At 36.8% G+C, this 19,651-nt stretch overlaps 2 protein-coding genes across 5 annotated transcripts in view; one reads left to right on the forward strand and one right to left on the reverse strand.

Moving 5' to 3' along the window:
- The window catches only part of USP50 (ubiquitin specific peptidase 50), a 34,037-nt gene extending 28,919 nt beyond the window's left edge, over window positions 1-5,118 (forward strand). Inside the window, exon 8 of one of the 2 annotated variants that reach the window (XM_043472006.1) lies at window positions 4,060-4,249. In XM_043472006.1, the coding sequence (XP_043327941.1) occupies window positions 4,060-4,117 (58 nt within the window). In that variant the 3' untranslated portion in view covers window positions 4,118-4,249. Of the gene's footprint in view, window positions 1-4,059 lie in introns of both variants that reach the window. The other variant, XM_043472005.1, reaches the window with a different exon arrangement.
- Window positions 5,119-5,219: 101 nt separating this feature from the next.
- USP8 (ubiquitin specific peptidase 8) overlaps window positions 5,220-19,651 on the reverse strand; it is a 47,947-nt gene continuing 33,515 nt past the window's right edge. For all 3 annotated transcript variants that reach the window (XM_043472004.1, XM_043472002.1, XM_043472003.1), the window contains 9 exons: window positions 17,023-17,604; window positions 13,639-13,716; window positions 12,977-13,239; window positions 10,909-11,121; window positions 10,255-10,465; window positions 9,160-9,396; window positions 8,299-8,441; window positions 6,290-6,422; window positions 5,220-6,123 (listed from right to left, as the gene is read on the reverse strand). In XM_043472004.1, the coding sequence (XP_043327939.1) occupies window positions 5,938-6,123; window positions 6,290-6,422; window positions 8,299-8,441; window positions 9,160-9,396; window positions 10,255-10,465; window positions 10,909-11,121; window positions 12,977-13,239; window positions 13,639-13,716; window positions 17,023-17,604 (2,046 nt within the window). In that variant the 3' untranslated portion in view covers window positions 5,220-5,937. The remainder of the gene's footprint in view (window positions 6,124-6,289; window positions 6,423-8,298; window positions 8,442-9,159; window positions 9,397-10,254; window positions 10,466-10,908; window positions 11,122-12,976; window positions 13,240-13,638; window positions 13,717-17,022; window positions 17,605-19,651) is intronic.

Consider the following 19,651-nt stretch of genomic DNA (forward strand, 5'->3'; position numbering starts at 1 on the left):
GCCTGAATTAAGGTCCATCAATCTAGAAGGTAATTCTCTTTTCTTTTGTCAAGCAACCCCAAAATAATTCTCATCCTCACATTAAATTCACAGGATTCTGACACACACAGGTATTAACAGTTTAAATTTGAATCCCCCAAAGAAGCCAGGTCTGTGGTAACAAATTTCTAGGAATTTCTTTGTACCCAGAGGCCTAAGCTAAGCTAAACACTGGAGGATAGATTCCCCCCCCCCCACCGTCATTTATTCTTTTTTTAAAATAAATATTTATTTAGCTGTGTCAGGTCTTAGTTGCAGCATGCCTTGCAGGATCTTTTGTTGCAGCAACGGGCTTCTCTGTAGTTGTGGTGCACAGACTCTAGAGCTCAGGCTTAGTAGTTGCAGCCTTCGGGCTTGGTTGGCCTCCAGCATGTAGGATCCTAGTTCCCTCACCAGGGATCTAACTTGCATCCTCTGCATTACAAGGTGGATTTTTAACCACTGGACCACCAGGGAAGTCCCATTTGTTCTGTTATTGAGGGTTAATCTCTTTTAAGAGGTTGTGGCTATGTGTGTGAATTTCATTCCAATGCCTCACCTTGCAGGGACTTAAGACTTTACCTCCAACCCTAGTGCCTTTAAAACCCAAGCATAGTGGTTCCAGAGTCCAGAAACTGCCTTTACTCCCAGACAGTCACAGCATCAACCATATATCACACTCATCTTTTATTTCCTCTATTCTTGGCCCCTTGAGATTACTTTCACTATACCATCTTTAAAGTTAGCCATATATTTCAATGGGTATTTATCGTGTTTCATTCAGCATTCCTTACAGTTTCATACTAAGGCTTTCAGGCTAGCTATTTGCCAAAAATACTGGGAACGGAAGTCAAGAATGATGCTTCACCTGCTACTGCTATGTTCGTTTTTTTGTTTGTTTTTTATAGCAAGCCATCAAAACTGATAATAGCAGAAATTAATGAAACAGAATAGGAAAACAGGAGAAAAATCAGCAATACATAAGCTGTCTCTTCAAAAATTTTTTCCAATAAAATATAAACTTTTAATAAACCCAACAAGATTAAAAAAAAAAATGAACATATTCTACCCATGATCTGTCTAGTCACTTTAGAACATTACTCATCATCTGTATCCATACCAGACATTTTGTTTTTCTCAACCAAATTACATCACAGTATTATGGACATTTTAAGTATTTATCCTACTTATTTGGCTGTGCTGGGTCTTAATTGTGACCTGGGGATCTTCAATCTTTGTTGGAGCATGTGGGATCTAGTTCCCTGACCAGGGATTGATTGAACCTGGCCCCCCTGTATTGGGAGCACAGTGTCTTAACCACTAGACCACCAGGAAGTCTCTGGGCACGATTTTATAAATAAGGAAATTTAAGTGTATCAGCTTAAGGTCACATGGCCAACATCAGGACCAGAGCCTGAATCTTTTAATTAAATGTTAGCTTTGGGATATTTCTCTAATGTGTAAGGGGAGATGTGAGGAAGATGAAGGTCAAAGGGGACACTTAAAAAGTACCTCCTATGTGCTTGCACTACCAAAGAAATAGTAGTTGTATATAAGATAAGGTGTTGTTACCCAGTCTTAAAAGATAGGGCAGTTAAAGCTCAGAAAGGTTAAACAATTTCCTTAAGGTCATTGTGTAGTATTAAAGCTGAATTCATAGTCAGAATTGACTAGAAAAATCCATTTTCCTCCACCTACCCCAGGGATCAGCAAACTTATTCTGTAAAAAGCTAGACAATAAATATTTTATGCTTTGCAGGCCATGTATCTAGTCACTATTCAACTTTACTGTTGTAGTGTGAAAGCAGCCACTTATAAACAAGTGAGCATGGCTGTATTCCCATAAAACTATTTAAGGATGTTGAAAAACTTGAATTTCATATAACTTTCACATCACAAAATAGTTTTTTTTTTTTTTTTTACTTTTTTCAACCATGTAAAAATACAAAATGCATTCTTAATTGACGAGCCATACAGAAACAGGCAGTGGGCTGGCTCCGACCCGTGGCCAAATATGGTTTGTTGACTCCTGCTGTATGCCATACTACTTCTGAGAAATGAGGTTCTCCAGTGCGTTTGTTTCAAACATTCCTCTACTGGGATTGGAAAGACGAATGGAACAGGTTCTTCTTTGGGCCTTGGATGACTGAGGGAGCTGTTGCTGTGCACCTCCCTCAAATTGTGTGGTCACAGTATGCAGTCCTTTTATGTCTTGTTGCCATGTTAAATGTCTTTTTTCACGTCTAATGCCTGTCTTCAAAATTACACTATAAACTCATTTAGGAGAGATTATTATTTTAAAATTTCCTTTGATGTTTAATAAATAGTCTGTGTATGGTAGGTGCTCTTGACACCAGGTATCTCTTGGAGTAACAGGCAAGTCTTGACTCCCAAGAGATACCCGGAACCTGGCCACAGGACTGGAAAAGGTCAGCTTTCATTCCAATCCCAAAGAAAGGCAATGCCAAAGAATGTTCAAACTACTGCACAATTACACTCACCTCACATGCTAGCAAAGTAATGCTCAAAATTATCCAAGCCAGGCTTCAACAGTATGTGAACCATGAATTTCCACATGTTCAAGCTGGATTTAGAAAAGGCAGAGGAACCAAAGGTCAAATTGCCAACATCCACTGGATCATTGAAAAGCACCAAGAGTTCCAGAAAAACATTTACTTCTGCTTTATTGACTACGCCAAATCCTTTGACTGTGTGATCACAACAAACTGTGGAAAATTCTTCAAGAGATGGGAATACCAGACCACCTGACCTGCCTCCTGAGAAATCTGTATGCAAGTCAAGAAGCAACAGTTAGAACTGGACATGGAAAAACAGACTGGTTCCAAATTGGGAAAGGAGTATATCAAGGCTGTATATTATCACCCTGCTTACTTAACCTATATGCAGAGTACATCATATGAAATGCTGGGCTGTATAAAGCGAAAGCTGGAATCAAGATTGCTGGGAGAAATATCAATAACCACAGGTATGCAGTTAACACCACCCTCATGGCAGAAAGTGAAGAACTAAAGAGCCTCTTCAAAGTGAAAGAGGAGAGTGAAAAAATTGGCTTAAAGGTCAACGTTCAGAAAACTTAAGATCATGGCATCCAGTCCCATCACTTCATGGCAAGTAGATGGGGAAACAATGGAAACAGAGACTTTATTTTTGGGGGCTCCAAAATCACTGCAGATGGTGACTGCAGCCGTGAAATTAAGACATTTGCTCCTTGAAAGTAAAGTTATGACCAATCTAGACAGCATATTAAAAAGCCAGAGACATTACTTTGCCAACAAAGGTTCATCTAGTCAAAATATGGTTTTTCCAGTGGTCATGTATGGATGTGAGAGTTGGACTATAAAGAAAGCCGAGTGTCAAAGAACTGATGCTTTTGAACTGTGGTGTTGGAGAAGACTCTTGAGAGTCCCTTTGACTGCAAGGAGATCCAACCAGTCCATCCTAAAGGAAATCAGTCCTGAATAGTCATTGGAAGGACTGATGTTGAAGCTGAAACTCCAGTACTTTGGTCACCTGATGCAAAGAACTAACTGATTTGAAAAGACCCTGATGCTAGGAAAGATTGAAGGCAGGAGGAGAAGGGGGAAGACAGAGGATGAGATGGTTGGATGGCATCACCAACTCAATGGACATGAGTTTGAATAAGCTCCAGGAGTTGGTGATGGACAGGGAAGCCTGGCATGCTGCAGTCCACAGGGTTGCCAAGAGTCAGACATGACTGAGCAACTGAACTGAACTGATGGTAGGTGCTCAGTATTAACTGATAAATACTAGCTGCTGTCAAATACTATCCTGTTTCATAACATATTCTATTAAATAGTCAATGAACATAATGTATAACCATATCAGTGACATGAAAAATAGAGCAGTCAGGCTATATATGTATGATTTGACTTAAAATTGTCATTTCCTTTTAATCCAGTATAAAGGACAATTATTAAAAATATTTTGTGGCCCTACTTTGGCTGTAACAGTTAAGTATTTTAATGTAAACACTAAGTCTGACGTTCCTCTTTCCCCCAGAACCATTTTGGTGATCTGGATGGTGGCCACTACACTGCTTTCTGCAAGAACTCAGTGACCCAGGCCTGGTACAGCTTTGATGACACACGAGTCAGTGAGATTCCAGATACTTCAGTCCAAACTGCTGCAGCATATCTCCTGTTCTACAGCTGTCAGCCCTTTTCTATACCTAGACAAAAATGCAAGAGCTAAGAAAATGGTGTTTCCTGAAAATTGCAAAACTATCAGTGAGAACCTGGTACTTAAGTTTTGCTTTGTCATTAAAACTCTTGCAACTTACTTGCATTCACTGACATTTTTAAATGTTTCTGGCATATTATGCAACCTTTTACATGGTAAGTCTGTAACAAACATGGGTCCCAGCCCATGAAAAAGGCAGCAAAAAAATGATGCAGTACTAACAGATGGGGACCTTTATAGCACTCAGATTATGTACTGTGTGCATATTTCAAAATGCAGTGTTTAGTAATGTGTATTTTTATCATAGATTATCTCATAATTAGATATATCCAACAAATTATTTTCCAAAGATACTTCATGGAGCTAAACCAAAATAACTTTTGTTCAAGTGGCTCTGTGATTTGAATGTGATTTGAAAATATTAATTGCTCTGATAATTTGGTCAAGAAGCTATGTCACTCAGACTAACTGCAGAACATGAAAAGTCGTCCATTTCACAATTCAAAACCGATTGTTTCATCATCTTCCTGGGAATCCACTAATGGTGACATCTTTCAGGAGCACCTTTAGAATCTTATTTTTATATGGAGTGTTTATATTGACTTTACCTGTAACAACCAAGTCCCTGAGATAAATGATAAACTCTATGCTCTTCTATCCCTTTTAATACATCAGTTTGTAAAGATGTGGTTTTTAATTCAGTTCACTTTGCAGTCATCTTTTTACCTTAATCCTAAGAACTCTACTACTCTTGATAGAGTAAGTCTGCCTGGGTGTTAAGGTTTTATATCCTACTTTGACTTTCAATTCTTGAGAGAATCATGATTTCTATATGCAGTTCATGGTCAAGGTGAAGGAAGAGTGGAATCAAGTGATACAACAGAGTAAGTGTAAGTCACTGTATTGGGATAAAGGTGTGTAAAAATTATAATTCTGCTGTCCTTGTTTAACAATATAAAATTAAAGACAGAACACTTACAGAGTTTTTAATTGTTTTTCTCATTAAGATTTTAATTAGGTGTAAATGAAAATTCTCATTTAAAAAATTAAAGAAAAGTTTCCATTTATTTTTTTAGAATAAAGATTTAGTGCACAAATACAGCCCAAAGCCAACAAAAAATAGCTTTGCCCTGTCATGTCCCTAAGAAAGCACTGCAGTTACTCAGAATAGGCCAAAGGGGGGGGGACGGGGAAGCAATCCTCTGAGTTCTAGACTTCACAAAAGGACCACATATTATACTATGTACATTGATTTGATGTGCAAGTGTGCAATAAATATATACACATACATTCCTATCTGCTTTACATCATTCTAGAGTATTCATTAGATCAAGCTGGGATTTAGAAATGTGAAAAGGCCATAACAGTGAATAGGAAAATAAAGGATACAATGATTTTTAGACCAGCAGAATAATAATGCTTAGCTAGTTAATTATTTTAACTTTGGAGCAAACTAAAAAACTTGTTTTGAAATAAATGGTACCTGTAAGGAATGCTTACTGCAATACTTGTTAAATGTTCTTGGTCAGTTTTTTGATAATAGCGCTGACCAGAAGTATATGGTATAGTAACACAGCTCTCATTGTCCTACAAGTCCTTTAAATGGTCAGCGATGCCTATCCAGAATCTTTATAAGCAATTCCAAGAGTTGTGTTGCTCAGCCTGTTAAAAGGTAACTAGCTTAAAACCTACTTTTCCTTATGTGGCTACATCAGTTATTCGTGGTCCCAGTGACGTATAAAAGAGGATATAAGCTGCTGAAGATTTCACTGAAGAAATGGAAATATCAGAAACCTCGTGATCGTCAAATTTAAACCACCGCTGTCTTGCTGCATTTTTACAATAGGCAGTGTAGTGGCCACCATCCAGCCCACCGTAGTGATTCTGTGCAAAACAAGATAGAAAATCAATTCAAATTGAATTATTTAAAATATGTCAATAATTTCAGAGCTTTAATGTTATTCCTACTTTCCTGTGAGGTAAGGAACAACCTGAAACTTGTTTTTTTTAGTTTGCTTTGAAAGAAAAAGTAGTTCAATGAGATACTTACTGAAACAGAAAACAAGTTGTATTTCTTCAGATTGTTCTTTGGGCCAATAACATACTGCGACAAGTCAAGATTTTCTAATGGAAAGTCCACAGACGTCTGTAATTTTTGCTTCCACCTGCCATCATAGGAAAAACTGCAGAGCAAAACATTACAGCAGTTATACTGACAGACCAAAGACATCAGAATGAACCCCAATTAATTCATTAACAATCCAGAGTTTTAGACAGTTTTTATGTTTAGACATAAAATCTCTTTCAGACACACACTTAGAATTTTAATAGTGGAGAGACCTGTCTAAAAATACTTGGTTTCATTTCTGTTTTACAAATGAAACTGAGGCACATAAATGTCTTGCCCCAGGTAAAAAGAGTGATAGAGGCAGAGCCACACCTCGGTGCCTTAATCCCTAGACCAGCTAGAGCCATTAGATGAGTCTTTGACAAAGCTAAGTTATTAACACCCCCATTTATAATGCTAATCACCACAAAGTACCGAGAAATAACAGAAGAGAGTGGCTCCAGTCCACTCTGGTTTGAAATCCAACCAGTCCATCCTAAAGGAGATCATTCCTGGGTGTTCATTGGATGGGCTGATGTTGAAGCTGAAACTCCAGTACTTTGGCCACCTGATGCGAAGAGCTGACTCATTGGCAAAGACCCTAACGCTGGGAAGGATTGGGGACAGGAGGAGAAGGGGACGACAGAGGATGAGATGGTTGGATGGCATTGTTGAATCGATGGACATGAGTTTGGGTAAACTCTGGGAGTTGGTGATGGACAGGGAGGCCTGGTGTGCTGCGGTTCACGGGGTCACAAAGAGTTGGACACAACTGAGCAACTGAACTGAACTTGAAAAAACTAGAGCCAGAAACTGCATGCACACAGCCTAGTGACTGAAATAATGGCATTCCATTATCCTAACACATACTACTTCTTTAAACACCAAAATACTGGTTGGTGTAATATGGTTATTTCAAAATTATTTTTTAAAGAGTGAACTCTGAACCATTTATACTTTAAGACATTCTCCAAGAATAATACACAGCACTAAAAATCTTAACAAATGTGTAATCATTTGTAGAATGTTTATCTATACCTTTGCAATCTGCAACAAGCAGAAAAGGACAACTAATGTAATAAGTTTTTGTAGAAAATCTACATAAGAAATCTGAATATATCAGTGTTGAAATTAACAAATAACTGGCTAAGAATCTCCAATATTTTGAAAATAATTTTGTTTCACCGATTTGTGAAAGATTTTTATTTTATATTTGGAATATCATTGATTAACAATGTTGTGTTAGTTTCAGGTGTACAGCAGAGTGACTCAGTTTACTTGTAGCTATTGTTTTTCAAATTCTTTTCCTATTTAGGTTATCACAGAATACTGAACAGTGTTCCCTGTGCTATACAGTAGGTTGGTTATCTGTTTGAAACACAGCAGTGTGTTTGTGTCAATCTCAAACTCCCAATCTATCCCTCCCTCCCCAGTTTCAGTGATTTTTAAAGACAGAGTTACATGAAAAAGTAGTGCTGTCATTTTGCCCTGTTATTGCAAACACTAAAGTGAACTAGAGCCTCTTCATTTCTGCCTAATTTCTCTGCTGCTGCTGCTGCTAAGTCGATTCAGTCGTGTTCGACTCTGCGTGATCCCATAGACGGCAGCCCACCAGGCTCCCCTGTCCCTGGGATTCTCCAGGCAAGAACACTGGAGTGCATTGCCATTTCCTTCTCCAATGCGTGAAAGTGAAGTCGCTCAGTTGGGTCTGACTTTTAGCGACCCCATGGACTGCAGCCCACCAGGCCCCTCCGTCCATGGGATTTTCCTGGCAGGAGTACTGGAGTGGGGTGTCACTGCCTTCTCCGCTAATTGCCCTAGAAGTACCCTAACCTGATAATCTTTCTTTGTTATACATCCTAAGCAGACAGCACAATAAAGTTTAAAGTAAAATACATAGAAATCTTTCCTCTAAAAAGTACTAAACAGGTAGAAAAATGTGTCCCTTTTACCGTTTCAGATGCACTAAAAGCACAGGTGGCAGCTTCCAGATTTCTATCTTTTTTAGGGAATCCCGACGAGCTCTGCAATGACTGCAGTAAAACCTGTTGTTATCTGTGAGTTTTTCTTCTTTGGAAAATAACCTAAGGCAATCCTGGAGGCAAAAATAAGTAGTAGATACTTGTTAACTTATTTTTTTATTACTGAGCATCTATTCAATAAGTTACTTTGTCAGGCATGAGGAATAAACTATTTACAAAGCAGCTCCTGCTCTCCCACCCCCACCCCCACCCCCCCAACTCCAGAGTTAGGATCTACTGAGGAAGCAGACGGGAGGAGGTGATAGGGCCAAAGTGTGGAGGGTGATGGTGCTGTGCCCACGGAGCAGGGAAGACGTCCGCGTGTCCTGAGAGCGTCAAGGGGCAGCTTCTACCTGGTGGCTCAGGACGTTCTGACTAACAAGAGGCTAACACTAAAAGTGTCAACGAGCTCTCTAAATCACACTGCTGTTGTGTGCAAAACAGGATATTTATTTGATACCTCATGTAGAGCAATTTCTTATAAAAAGTGTACCTGAATTAAAGTCAACATACAGTTTCCCAAATTAAACTTCAATACAGACTTTGAAAAACATGATCAATTCTAAAAGAATATTTAATAGGAAAATATTTTTTAAAAAGGAAAATTTCTTTTAAAAACGCACACTTTCTTCTAATCTGCATAGGCCTAATTAAAAGTTTTTTTGGTGAGTTTTACCCTATAAAATGTTTATAGGGATAAAGAGCAGAAATAAATTACCAAGTAAAGTACAACTCTGTGCATATAAAAATTTTTTTCCTTCAATAAATCTTTTTCTCTCAATCTTAATTTACCTGTAATGTACATTTACTTGTAGATGCTAGTGGGAGAGACAAATACATGAAGGCCTCAAATGTCCTAGACTTTTTGTGACAGGTGAGGCACTGTACTGTGGATTTGAATTGACCCTGAAAAAGTGCAACAATGATAGATTCATTGAGCTGCTTGTGTTTCTGCCATGCATGTTCTGCAGCTTTAAAGTCATCAAGATGATCATTATTTTCTTCTTTATGTCTCTTCCGATTATCAGCCTGAAAATAAGATTTAAACTCTGTATTAATATCTCAAAGTCAACATTTAAATATAAAATTGAAAGTATATTCAATATAAATCTTGCAGATTTAGAAATACCTATTAATGGAGTTCTAATCAAAAAATTTGATGCTACAAAAAAATTCTAATCAAAAGAATCTCCCCAAAAAACCAAAACCCACTTTATCAAAAGGGTGTCACTAGTTTCAATTTCTTAATAAATTTATATTTAAAAAGCTGAAAAGTCTGATTTTGAAAAGAGAAGACATTCCACATACAGCTGGGAGTTAGGGCTACAACTGGACGTCATTTTTTTGGTCCTAGTCTCATGGATGGATACACACTATCTTCATACACATATACACATACAGACACATAACAACACTCATATTCACACACATACATACACACATATATGTGTCTATATGTATATGTCTATGTTCGCTGGTAAGAAAGGTGATAGCAAAAGTATTTGAAAGAGGGGAGAGCTTGGTGCTAAAAAGAAGTCATTGTATACAAAGAATAGTAACTTTTCACATGAATCATTTGGCCATATGGGTCACAAACACAGGATCTCTGACAACTGTGTTTACAAATTTACAATGTTTATAAATTCCTCACAATTTACAGCCTGTTAACATTTTCACAAGTAAATACAAATTGTATATACTTCCATTCAAATAGCAAACCTATCAGATGTACTTATTTTAATTTTAAAGTGTCATGCCATAGTCCCTAGATTTGAATAAATTAGCACTGAACAATCAACAACTGTAACTTTAAATTGCTATAAAAATGAGTACAACACTGAGCAACCCTAAACATCCTTCGCAACTTAGAAAAATACAATTTCTTACTTTATTAAGATCTTCATGGAGACCATCCATTAGGAACAGAAGCAGTTCTTGTGAATCTTGCTGGCTGTATCCTGCAAACTGGTCATTGATCTTCCCAATGGTGATTTTAAAGTCTTTTGGACTGATGTACCGGTACTGTCCTGTCCACAGGGCTTTCATGATTATGCCAAATTCTTCCGCCACTTCACCTTTATGTCCCAACAAATTTGACCTTTGCAAACATAAAGTTACAAAAAACATTATAAAAAGCTAAGATATAGCAGGTTCTTGATAGCAACATTAAACTATTCACATACTGTAATATGTGACCCTACACTAAAATACTTATTCATAGGTTTATCACCAAATACTTACCTGAATCTTACTTTGATGACACCCCTCCAACTTGCTTCTTTCTGGCCACCAGCCCTCCACGGTCTCCTATTCCTTACCAGTAGGCTCCAATTTATGACAGTGAGCTTCTGCCTTCCTGCACTGTTCCTTTCCTGTCTGTCCTTCACCAATCAGAGAAGCCTTTTCTTTACCTTTTTCTTAAGAATAATGTTCTCTACATTGCTGTTTCCTAATTTGACATCTCTGGAGCTGGGTGGTAAGGAAGTGTGGTTAGATCACCCTCTTAATATGATATTGCAGAAAAGTATGATATTTCTTTACCTATTAATATCATCCTGGTAACAGTTGCGGTTGAAATAATCAGCCAGATGTGGCGTATTACACAGGCACTGTAGTATTGAGTTCATGTAACAAGTATTTCCTAAATTACGAAGTCCAGTGAGAGCTGGTCCAGATCCTCCAAAAACAGGATTGAGGTTCCGAATTTGAGAAGCAGAAAGCCTTGTGATCTCAGCTTTAGGATAGCTTGTTGGCCTAAGGAAGAAAAAGTGCACATGACATCTTAAAATGCAGGGCATCTGACATGAAGGTTCATAGCTCAAAGGGCAGCAAACTCCAGCATCTGTACCATGGTATATGGTAATGCTGCAAATAGTTACTAAGTTAGGTCATAAGGTACTGAGTCTTAGAGAACATTTAGTATCTAAGTGACACTGGTGACCCTCCCATGAGGGTCTTTAACTTCTTACATGAGACATGTTTCTTACAGATACCCTGAGATATCAGTAGATTCTCTGGTTTCTCATGAACAGGTAGAGTGTTCTGATAGAGAAGGCTCTTTGAAATGTTTTTAAATGATCCCAGGAAGTTTAGCATTACCGAATGTTGAATTCAACCAGAATGCCAATAACTGCGGAGCACATACAGGAGGCAGAGGTTATAGTTATTAGACTATAACCTGAAGTCTAGAACTGTGCTGACAAATATGGTAGCAGCCACTAGCCACAATAAATTTAAAATTTTATAGCTCTTATACTAGCCACAATTCAAAATAGCCACTACCATACTGGATAAAACAGATAAAGAACATGTCTACCAACATGGCCACTGGACAGCACTGAACTAGCAAATGCCTATGAGGACTTTTGTCATGCACTGTATTTGATTTATATATGTAACTTTTAGAATTGTAAGGACATTAAGAAAACTCCTAACTGGTAAGTCTTTCCTTTATTACTGATCCTAAGTATATCTCCACCTCTGAAAGGAATACTGAGAAGAGATTAAACATTATATCCCAACCAGTTTTTGTTTACACAGGGCTCAGGTGTATGCACTCTGTTCAATATATATTTAAAAATATACAAACTACGTATGCTGTAGTTTTTTAAATTGTCAAATTAACAAACTTTAATAAGAATGATGAGTCAAGAAAGAATTAAATTCTTACCAGTTTTAATAGTGAGCCCTGAAATCTATAGATTTACAGAATTTACAAAATCTCCTCCAGTTAAGCTTCCACCTGGCAGGGTAGAATCTTAGGAGAAAAATATATTAACTACTTTTGGGGGAAATGATTCTGAAGAGGCCAAAAAGACAGCCTAGTTAGAATTCCTCAGCAATTAAGAGAGTGTATTTAACAAATCAAAAAATCCTATTTACTTTCACCTCCATCTACCCTACATCCCCCAAAATTAATGATCAGAAGTGACAGAGAGACTAGAAAACTATATCATAAACCTATCAATCATAAGCCAGGAGCATTAGAGTATTCAATAACAGATAAAGCCAGGAATACATCTAAATGAGATATTGTTTTGGGAAAACCTAAATGAAGCTATTCATCACCACTGGTGAAGAGAGGAACAGAAATGCAATGAAGAAAAGGGAACAGAATAAGGATTAGAAGCTGATACACACTATAATGCTTATTATTTTAATACATTATATTGTTTGCCCCCCATGTTACTGAGTTTTTCTTTTTTAAAGTTTGGAATTTAAGAGCTACAAGAAGACATATTCAATAATCCTATAAATTACAGTCCTCAAAGGGAAATTTAGGGATCATACCAAATTTGTAAAAAACATGTATGTAGTCTCACACTGTCTGAAAATATATAACAAGGTGCATACTTTTATATCTACATTAATACGTATGAATTAGTGAACAAATCACAGAATCCTTTTTGACAGGTTTAAGTTAGTCTGTGACACATGGCAGAAAAACCAAGGACACTTAATCCATTTATTTTTTCCTCTATAGTAAACAAAAATGGCTGGGATAGCGATCCACAGAATTTTATGTTTCCCTGATATTAGTAAATTGGTATGTTTAGAAGTTTTCAAGTACAGCAAATGATTCTGTTTCTAGAAGTTAGGATAAACTTACTTGTTTTCCCGATTAACTGCTGGAGTTACTGTTGGCCTCCTCTTCTCTTCCTCTTGAATGGCCTGGGTGATATCTGGGGAGGAGTAGGAGCGCTTCAGTTTAGATGGTTCCCTATCCCGCTCAGCAGGAATCTGTGGCTTGGCTTTATGAGTTGGAGGGGTGGAAGGAGGTGCGGATGAAGGAGCCATTTCCGGTGGATACATATGAACAGTGTTGGTAGGCGAATGATAATAACGAAAAGTTCCAGTGATGGGATCAAGAAACTTAAGCAGGGGGGAAAAAAGCACAGGTCAAAAAACAATGAACATTCAGTGAACAACAAGTAACTCAAAAGTATTCCACTAAGTTTACTTTTGGATTAAAATAATTTGAATAAAATGGTGATAATCACTTCTATAATTAAACTTTCAAAGAGCCTTAAGTTTTAAAGTGATACACTGTTTTTAAATGACATGCCAGGATGTTCATATATTACAGCCAGCAAACCCAATTGGCTATCGAGAAGTCTAACCATGCTGTAATTAGGGAAATGAGCTACGTCCTTTATAATGAAGAAACAGAGTCATCTCTGCATTAGAGAAGATGCAGAATAAACAAGTTCATAAGTTTAAAAAAAAAAATAGCGCCTTGTAATTTCTTTCTGTGCTAATTTGGAGTTTTACCTTGGCCCAGCCTGACGGCAGTCCTGGTACAACCCTCCCCATTTCTTCACTTCTTGCTCTTGTCAAAGGCTCTCGAGACTAGTTTTAAAAAGAGAAGGAAAAAGAAAAGGATTTTTAAATTAAATTTTGCCCTAGCAAAGAACCACAAACCTTGTGTTGGCTGCCCTTAATATTTTTTAAAAGATGAAGAACTATACATGTTTTCTTAAAGTCCTAAAATTATCACAGCAAGAGGGAGGAGTGTGTGTGCACAGCCTATAAAGATGGTGGCTTTTTAAAGTTTCTCTAAAAAACCACCACAAAGACAATTTCACTTCTGTCAACTCCAAAGATAAGAAAATTTATTTCCACACAAAGACTTGGATGCAAATGTTCACAGAATTATTAATCATAATAGCCCCAAAGCAGAAGCAATCCAGTGTCCATCAAATGGGGTATATCCACACAATGAGGATTATACAATGAAGAAAAGTCAACCTCTTCAATGAATGGTGTTGAAGATGCATCACAGTTTTAAGCTATACAGGCAAGCATATAATTTTTTCCACATCTCTTTTTATTGAACAAAATAATTCAAAATAAGTAGGCATTCTAAATTTCAACATGCAAAGAGCACTGACATTTTATTAATTTTAAAAACAAACCAGGAGTTCCCTGGTGGTTCAGTGGTTAGGATTCAACATTTTCACTGCCATGGCCCCAGGTTCAATCCCTGGTCGGGAAACAGATCCTGCAAGCTGCATGAAGCAGCCAAAAACAAACAAAAACAAAAAAGCCAAGAGAGAAGATATAAAACAAACAAAAAACCCAAAAAGATTTTTAAAACATGGTGTTGGAAAAACTGGACAGCTACATGCAAAAGAATCAAACTAGACTATTCTCTCATACATACACAAAAATAAATTAAAAGTGGGTTAAAGACTTAAATGTAAAACCTGAAACCATAAAACTTCTAGAAGAAAACAATGGAGGAACACTCTGACATTCGTCTTAGTAATAATTTTTGGCATGTGTCTTCTCAGGCAAAGGTAACAAAAGCAAAGACAGAAAAATGGGACTACACAAATTAAAAAGCTTTTTGCACAGAGAAGGAAACTACCAACAAAATGAAAAGGCCACCTACTGAATGGGAGAAGATATTTGCAAACTACATATCTGATAAGAGATTAATGTCCAAATTATACAAAGAAGTCATACAACTCAGCATCACAGAAACAAAAATTTGATTTTTTAAAAATGGGCACAGGATCTGAATAGACATTTTTCTAAAGACAGATGGCCAACAGGCACATGAAAAGATGGTCAACATCACTGGTCACCAGGGAAAAGCATCAAAACCACAATGAGATAACACCTCACACCCATCAGAATGGCTATTATCAAAAAGACAACATATAACAAGTGTTGGCAAATGTGAAGAAAAAGGAACCCTAGTACAACACTGTTGATGGGAATGTAAATTGGTGCAGTCACTATGGAAAACAGTATGGAGATTGTTAAAAAAAAATTTTAAATAGAACTACCATATGATCCAGCAATTCTACTCCTGGTTATTTATCCAAAGAAACAAAAAACACTGATTAGAAAAGATATATGTACCCCTATGTTCATTACATCATTATTTACAATAGCCCCAAATATGGAAGTAACCCAGATGCCCATAAATAGATGAATGGATAAAGATGATGTACAGTATCTATACACAATGGAATATTAGCCATAAAAAAGAATGAAATTTTGTCATTTGTGACAACATGGATGGATCTAGAGGGTATTCTGCTAAATGAAAAAAGTCAGCCCCAAAAGACAAATATATATTTGTCTTATATGTCAATATATTTGTCATATATTTCACTTATATGGAGAATCTAAAAAACAAATGAACAAGACAAAACAGAAACAGTTATAGATATGAGAACAAACAAGTCATTACTACCAAAGGCAAGGGGGGTGGGGGGCAGGCAGGGAGGAAAAGAAATAGATGAGGAAAATTAAGAGGTACAAACTTTCAGTTGCAAAATAAATGAGTCACAGGGATGAAATATACATTGTGGGAGTATAGTCAATAGCTGTGTATCCTTGTATGATGACACAGTATAACTAGACTTACTATGGTGATCATTTGGAAATGTAGAGAAACACCAAATAGCTATGTTGTGTAACAGGAACTAACATAGTATTGTAAGTCATTTATACTTCAAAATACAAACACATAGGAAAAAGGATCAGACTTGTGGTTATCAGAGGTGGAAGGTAGGAACAGGAAATTGGAGGAAGGCAGTCGAACGAACTTCCAGTTATAAGTACGTACCAGGGATATAAGGTACAACATGACTAATTAATGCTGCTGTATGTTACATATGATAGTTGTTAAGAAAGTAAATCCTAAGAGTTCTTACCACAATTTATTTTTTTACTCTTTTAAATTTTGTATTTCCATAAGATACAATCATTATATTGTACATCTTAAACTTATATAGTGCTGTATGTCAATTATATCTCAATAAAACTGGAAGGAAAAAAATAAGAACAAAGTAGGATTTTAAAAAGCCCAAAACACTTAGTGTTCAAAAGGAAAAGGTACATATTGCATAATAGACCAAAAAAAAAAAAAGGTCCATGAAAAGCACACATGATATTATTAGGTTAAAAAAATCTTTTCTGGTAGGGCTGAATCCCTTTGCTAGTCAACTGAAACCATCATAGCACTGTTTACTAATTGGCTATATCCCAATACAAAGACAAAGTGGAGCGCCGTAGTGTCTAGCAGTTAAGATTTGGCACTTTCATTGCCGAAGCCCAGGTTCAGTCCCTGGTTGGGGAACTGAGATCCTGCAAGTCGTGTGGGGCAGCCAAAAAGAAAAGAAAAAAAATCTCCAAAATTATGAAAATCAATGAAGAGTAACAGCCAAGGGTAGGAAAACGCAACATTAATGGGATTACTGCCAATATTTTTGATCAGATGAACGAACAAACAAATGACATAGACTTGACAAATAAAACCATTACACACAAAGATAAACTGGCCGTATTCTAAGCAGACACAAACTTCATCATATAAATATTTGGCACCTAATTCCTCCATTGTGAGATCAGAAGATTATATTTCACTCTAGTCTTTTGATGATCACACATCAAGCATAAAAATGAAGACTGTAGCTATTTATCTCCATTAGCAAAAATATATTGCATTCCATAGGCGTGAAAAGCAATTCCAGTCCCAACCAATCAGAGCAGGTAAGCAAATGTAATTGGATCAGTACAAACCCATCATCTACTAGAAAATCAGTTGAAATGTCTACCCTGTTTATGCAATGCTACTGGTGTCACTTTTTATGTACATTTCTTTACACTTAGTTGGCAATTTGTACTGTTTCTGCTTACCTTGCCTGAACTTGAATCTCCTGCCACAGAGGCATGAGGCACATCTCCTGTTGATCTCTTCTGCACTTCTGGGGTTGGACACCTTTTCCCCCTATCTTCTACAGATTTCTTGGCATCAGTAGTCTCATGTTCACTTTTACTTTGTCTTTTTATTCCTGTTATTTCTCTGCCCCTCTTTGCTGAAGTTTCTTTATCTTCTTTCCTGGCCTGTTCACTTTCTTTCCTCTCCATTTGTTCTGCTTTTAGTTGCTTCTCTGTGATTTCATTTTCTTCAGCTTCTTGTTCCTTTCTGTCTTTTTGTTCTTGTTCTTCCCTCCTCAGTCTCTCTTTTTGCTCCTCTTGCTGCCTTTCTCTAAGTTCTTTTTCTTGTTTGTTTTTTTCCATTAGAAGAGCAGTTTGTGCATGAATACGAGCTTTTTCTTCATCTGTTAACATGGCAGTTGGAGGGGGAAATACCGGTTTTGTGGAACGATCAGGAACAACTTTTTCACTCTGAGGAGACTGTTCCTCATGATCTGTACTTTCAGATTTTATTCTATAATCTTCAGGCAATTTGATTGCCGGTTTCTTAGTACGATCAATCTGTATCAACAAATACAGAGAAAAATATCCTTTTGTTGAAATCCAGGAACACAATAACCTCAGTTCTTGATATCAAGTTGTGATAAAAAGAACCATCACTCTCTGGAGACAACATCTGTCAAAACATCTATTTGTAAATGACCTAATGTCTAGATTTCTCATAAGGCACTTAGCACTTACATCCTCTTGATTCCACACTTTCAATACCCTGATATGTTCCGTGTATGAAGATTTCATTCTATAACATAAAAAAACCAGACCTGAGCACCCCTGAAGTTCCATTTCCACATACCCAACTGCTTATTCAGTGTCGTCACATGAGTATCTCACATATACCACAAACCTAATATGGCCAAAACTGAATTCATGATTTCCCCCAACAAACACATGGGTGTGCCCACTATGTGTTGCTCAAATCAAAAAACTCAAGAGTTTCAGATATTTCAAATTTGTTTCTCCATTCTGTTACCAGAGTAATCATGTTAAAACATAAATCTGATCACTGACTTAAAATCTTACTTTCAATAACCACTCATTGTACTTAGATTACATCTAAAGTCTTGCCATGCCTGTGTGGTCTCCCTTCTGCCTATCTCCCCAATCTTATCTCATACTACTTGATACACCAGCCATACTTACCCTGCACCTATCTTTAATTCCTCAAAGATGCCATGCTTCTTCCCAAGTCAGGCCTTTATACTAGCTGTTCAGCTAGATAATGCCCACAACATTAAGTTTTAGCTTAAATATCTCTCCCTTAGAAAAGACTTCCCTGATCCCTGAGGACCAGCTAAGCCTCTTGATATATGCTCTCATAATACTCTATTCTTTTCCCTCTTAGTACGTACTGGGATTCTGATCAAACAACTGTAATTGTTTAAAATCTTCTTCTCTATTAGCACATAAGCTCCAGGAGGGTAGAGACTGTGCGTGACAGTAAATAAAATGTTGCAGACAGCATGAATAAAATATTCCAGAACAACTTTCATAAGAGATAAGATACTAATTAAAATTGAGTAATTACCTCAATTTAACAACATATTAACCCTACAAAATTGTTAAAAATGACCCTAACATCATTTCTTGAGACATTCACGGAAATAAAAATGAGAATGTCTGCCAGTAACAACCTGTACAGTGTTCCTACAAAATGAACTGTATGTTTTTCCCATTAGAAAACACTACCACAAGAAGGAATCATTCCTCTGCTCTTCTCTTTTTGCCTCTTCACTCAAAAAAAAAAACCCTTCCTTTCCCCCACCCTTTTCTAAATTTATTTGTGAATAAAGTCAGAACAAACACTATGAGGATGAGGTTAACAATAAAAGGTGAACAGGGATCAAAATAAATGTTTTCATCCACATTTTCCACTCATCTTAAAAGCATAGCTATGACCGTGTTACTTTCAAGTTTAAAATTCTTTAGCGATTTTCTTTCATCTACAGGACAAAATTCCATGAGAGATCAAAGTCTCTCTTGATGACTTCTGTCCACTTTTCCAATCTTATCTATCATCACACTCACCTCTGTCCGAGAGCTGTGCCCAAACCTGTCAGAACTACTTACCAATCCCAGAACATGCTTTGTGCCTTTAGTCATACAATTTTTCCACTTGTTTCTTTCACCCTTAAATCCTGCTCCACTCCTAAAGCCCAGATAAAAATACTACCTCCTCCATGAAGACCTCCCTGATGATACCCACTTTCAGTCAGAACTTCTCTTCTTGATGTGTGTGTGCTCCAGTGACTATTAAACAGTACTTATTTATTGATACATATTATTGATTGTATTAAATAGTACATGTTTATCAAGGTACAATTCATAAATTGTACATATCTCAGAAAGTCACACAGGGATTATGGTTTAAATAACATGCTGATTAAATTGAAAGGAAGTGCAATGTCATAGCTCTTTTAAAAATTTCTTAAAATTTTCATTTTAAGAAAAAATTATTCAAATTAGTCTTAAGATTTAATCAGAAATATTAAAAGTAGGCCTTAAAGAATGAGGAAATGAACGGCTTTATTTTATATCACCAAAAAATGAC

This window comes from Cervus canadensis, chromosome 6 (assembly GCF_019320065.1).
Source record: "Cervus canadensis isolate Bull #8, Minnesota chromosome 6, ASM1932006v1, whole genome shotgun sequence".
NCBI lineage: Eukaryota > Metazoa > Chordata > Mammalia > Artiodactyla > Cervidae > Cervus > Cervus canadensis.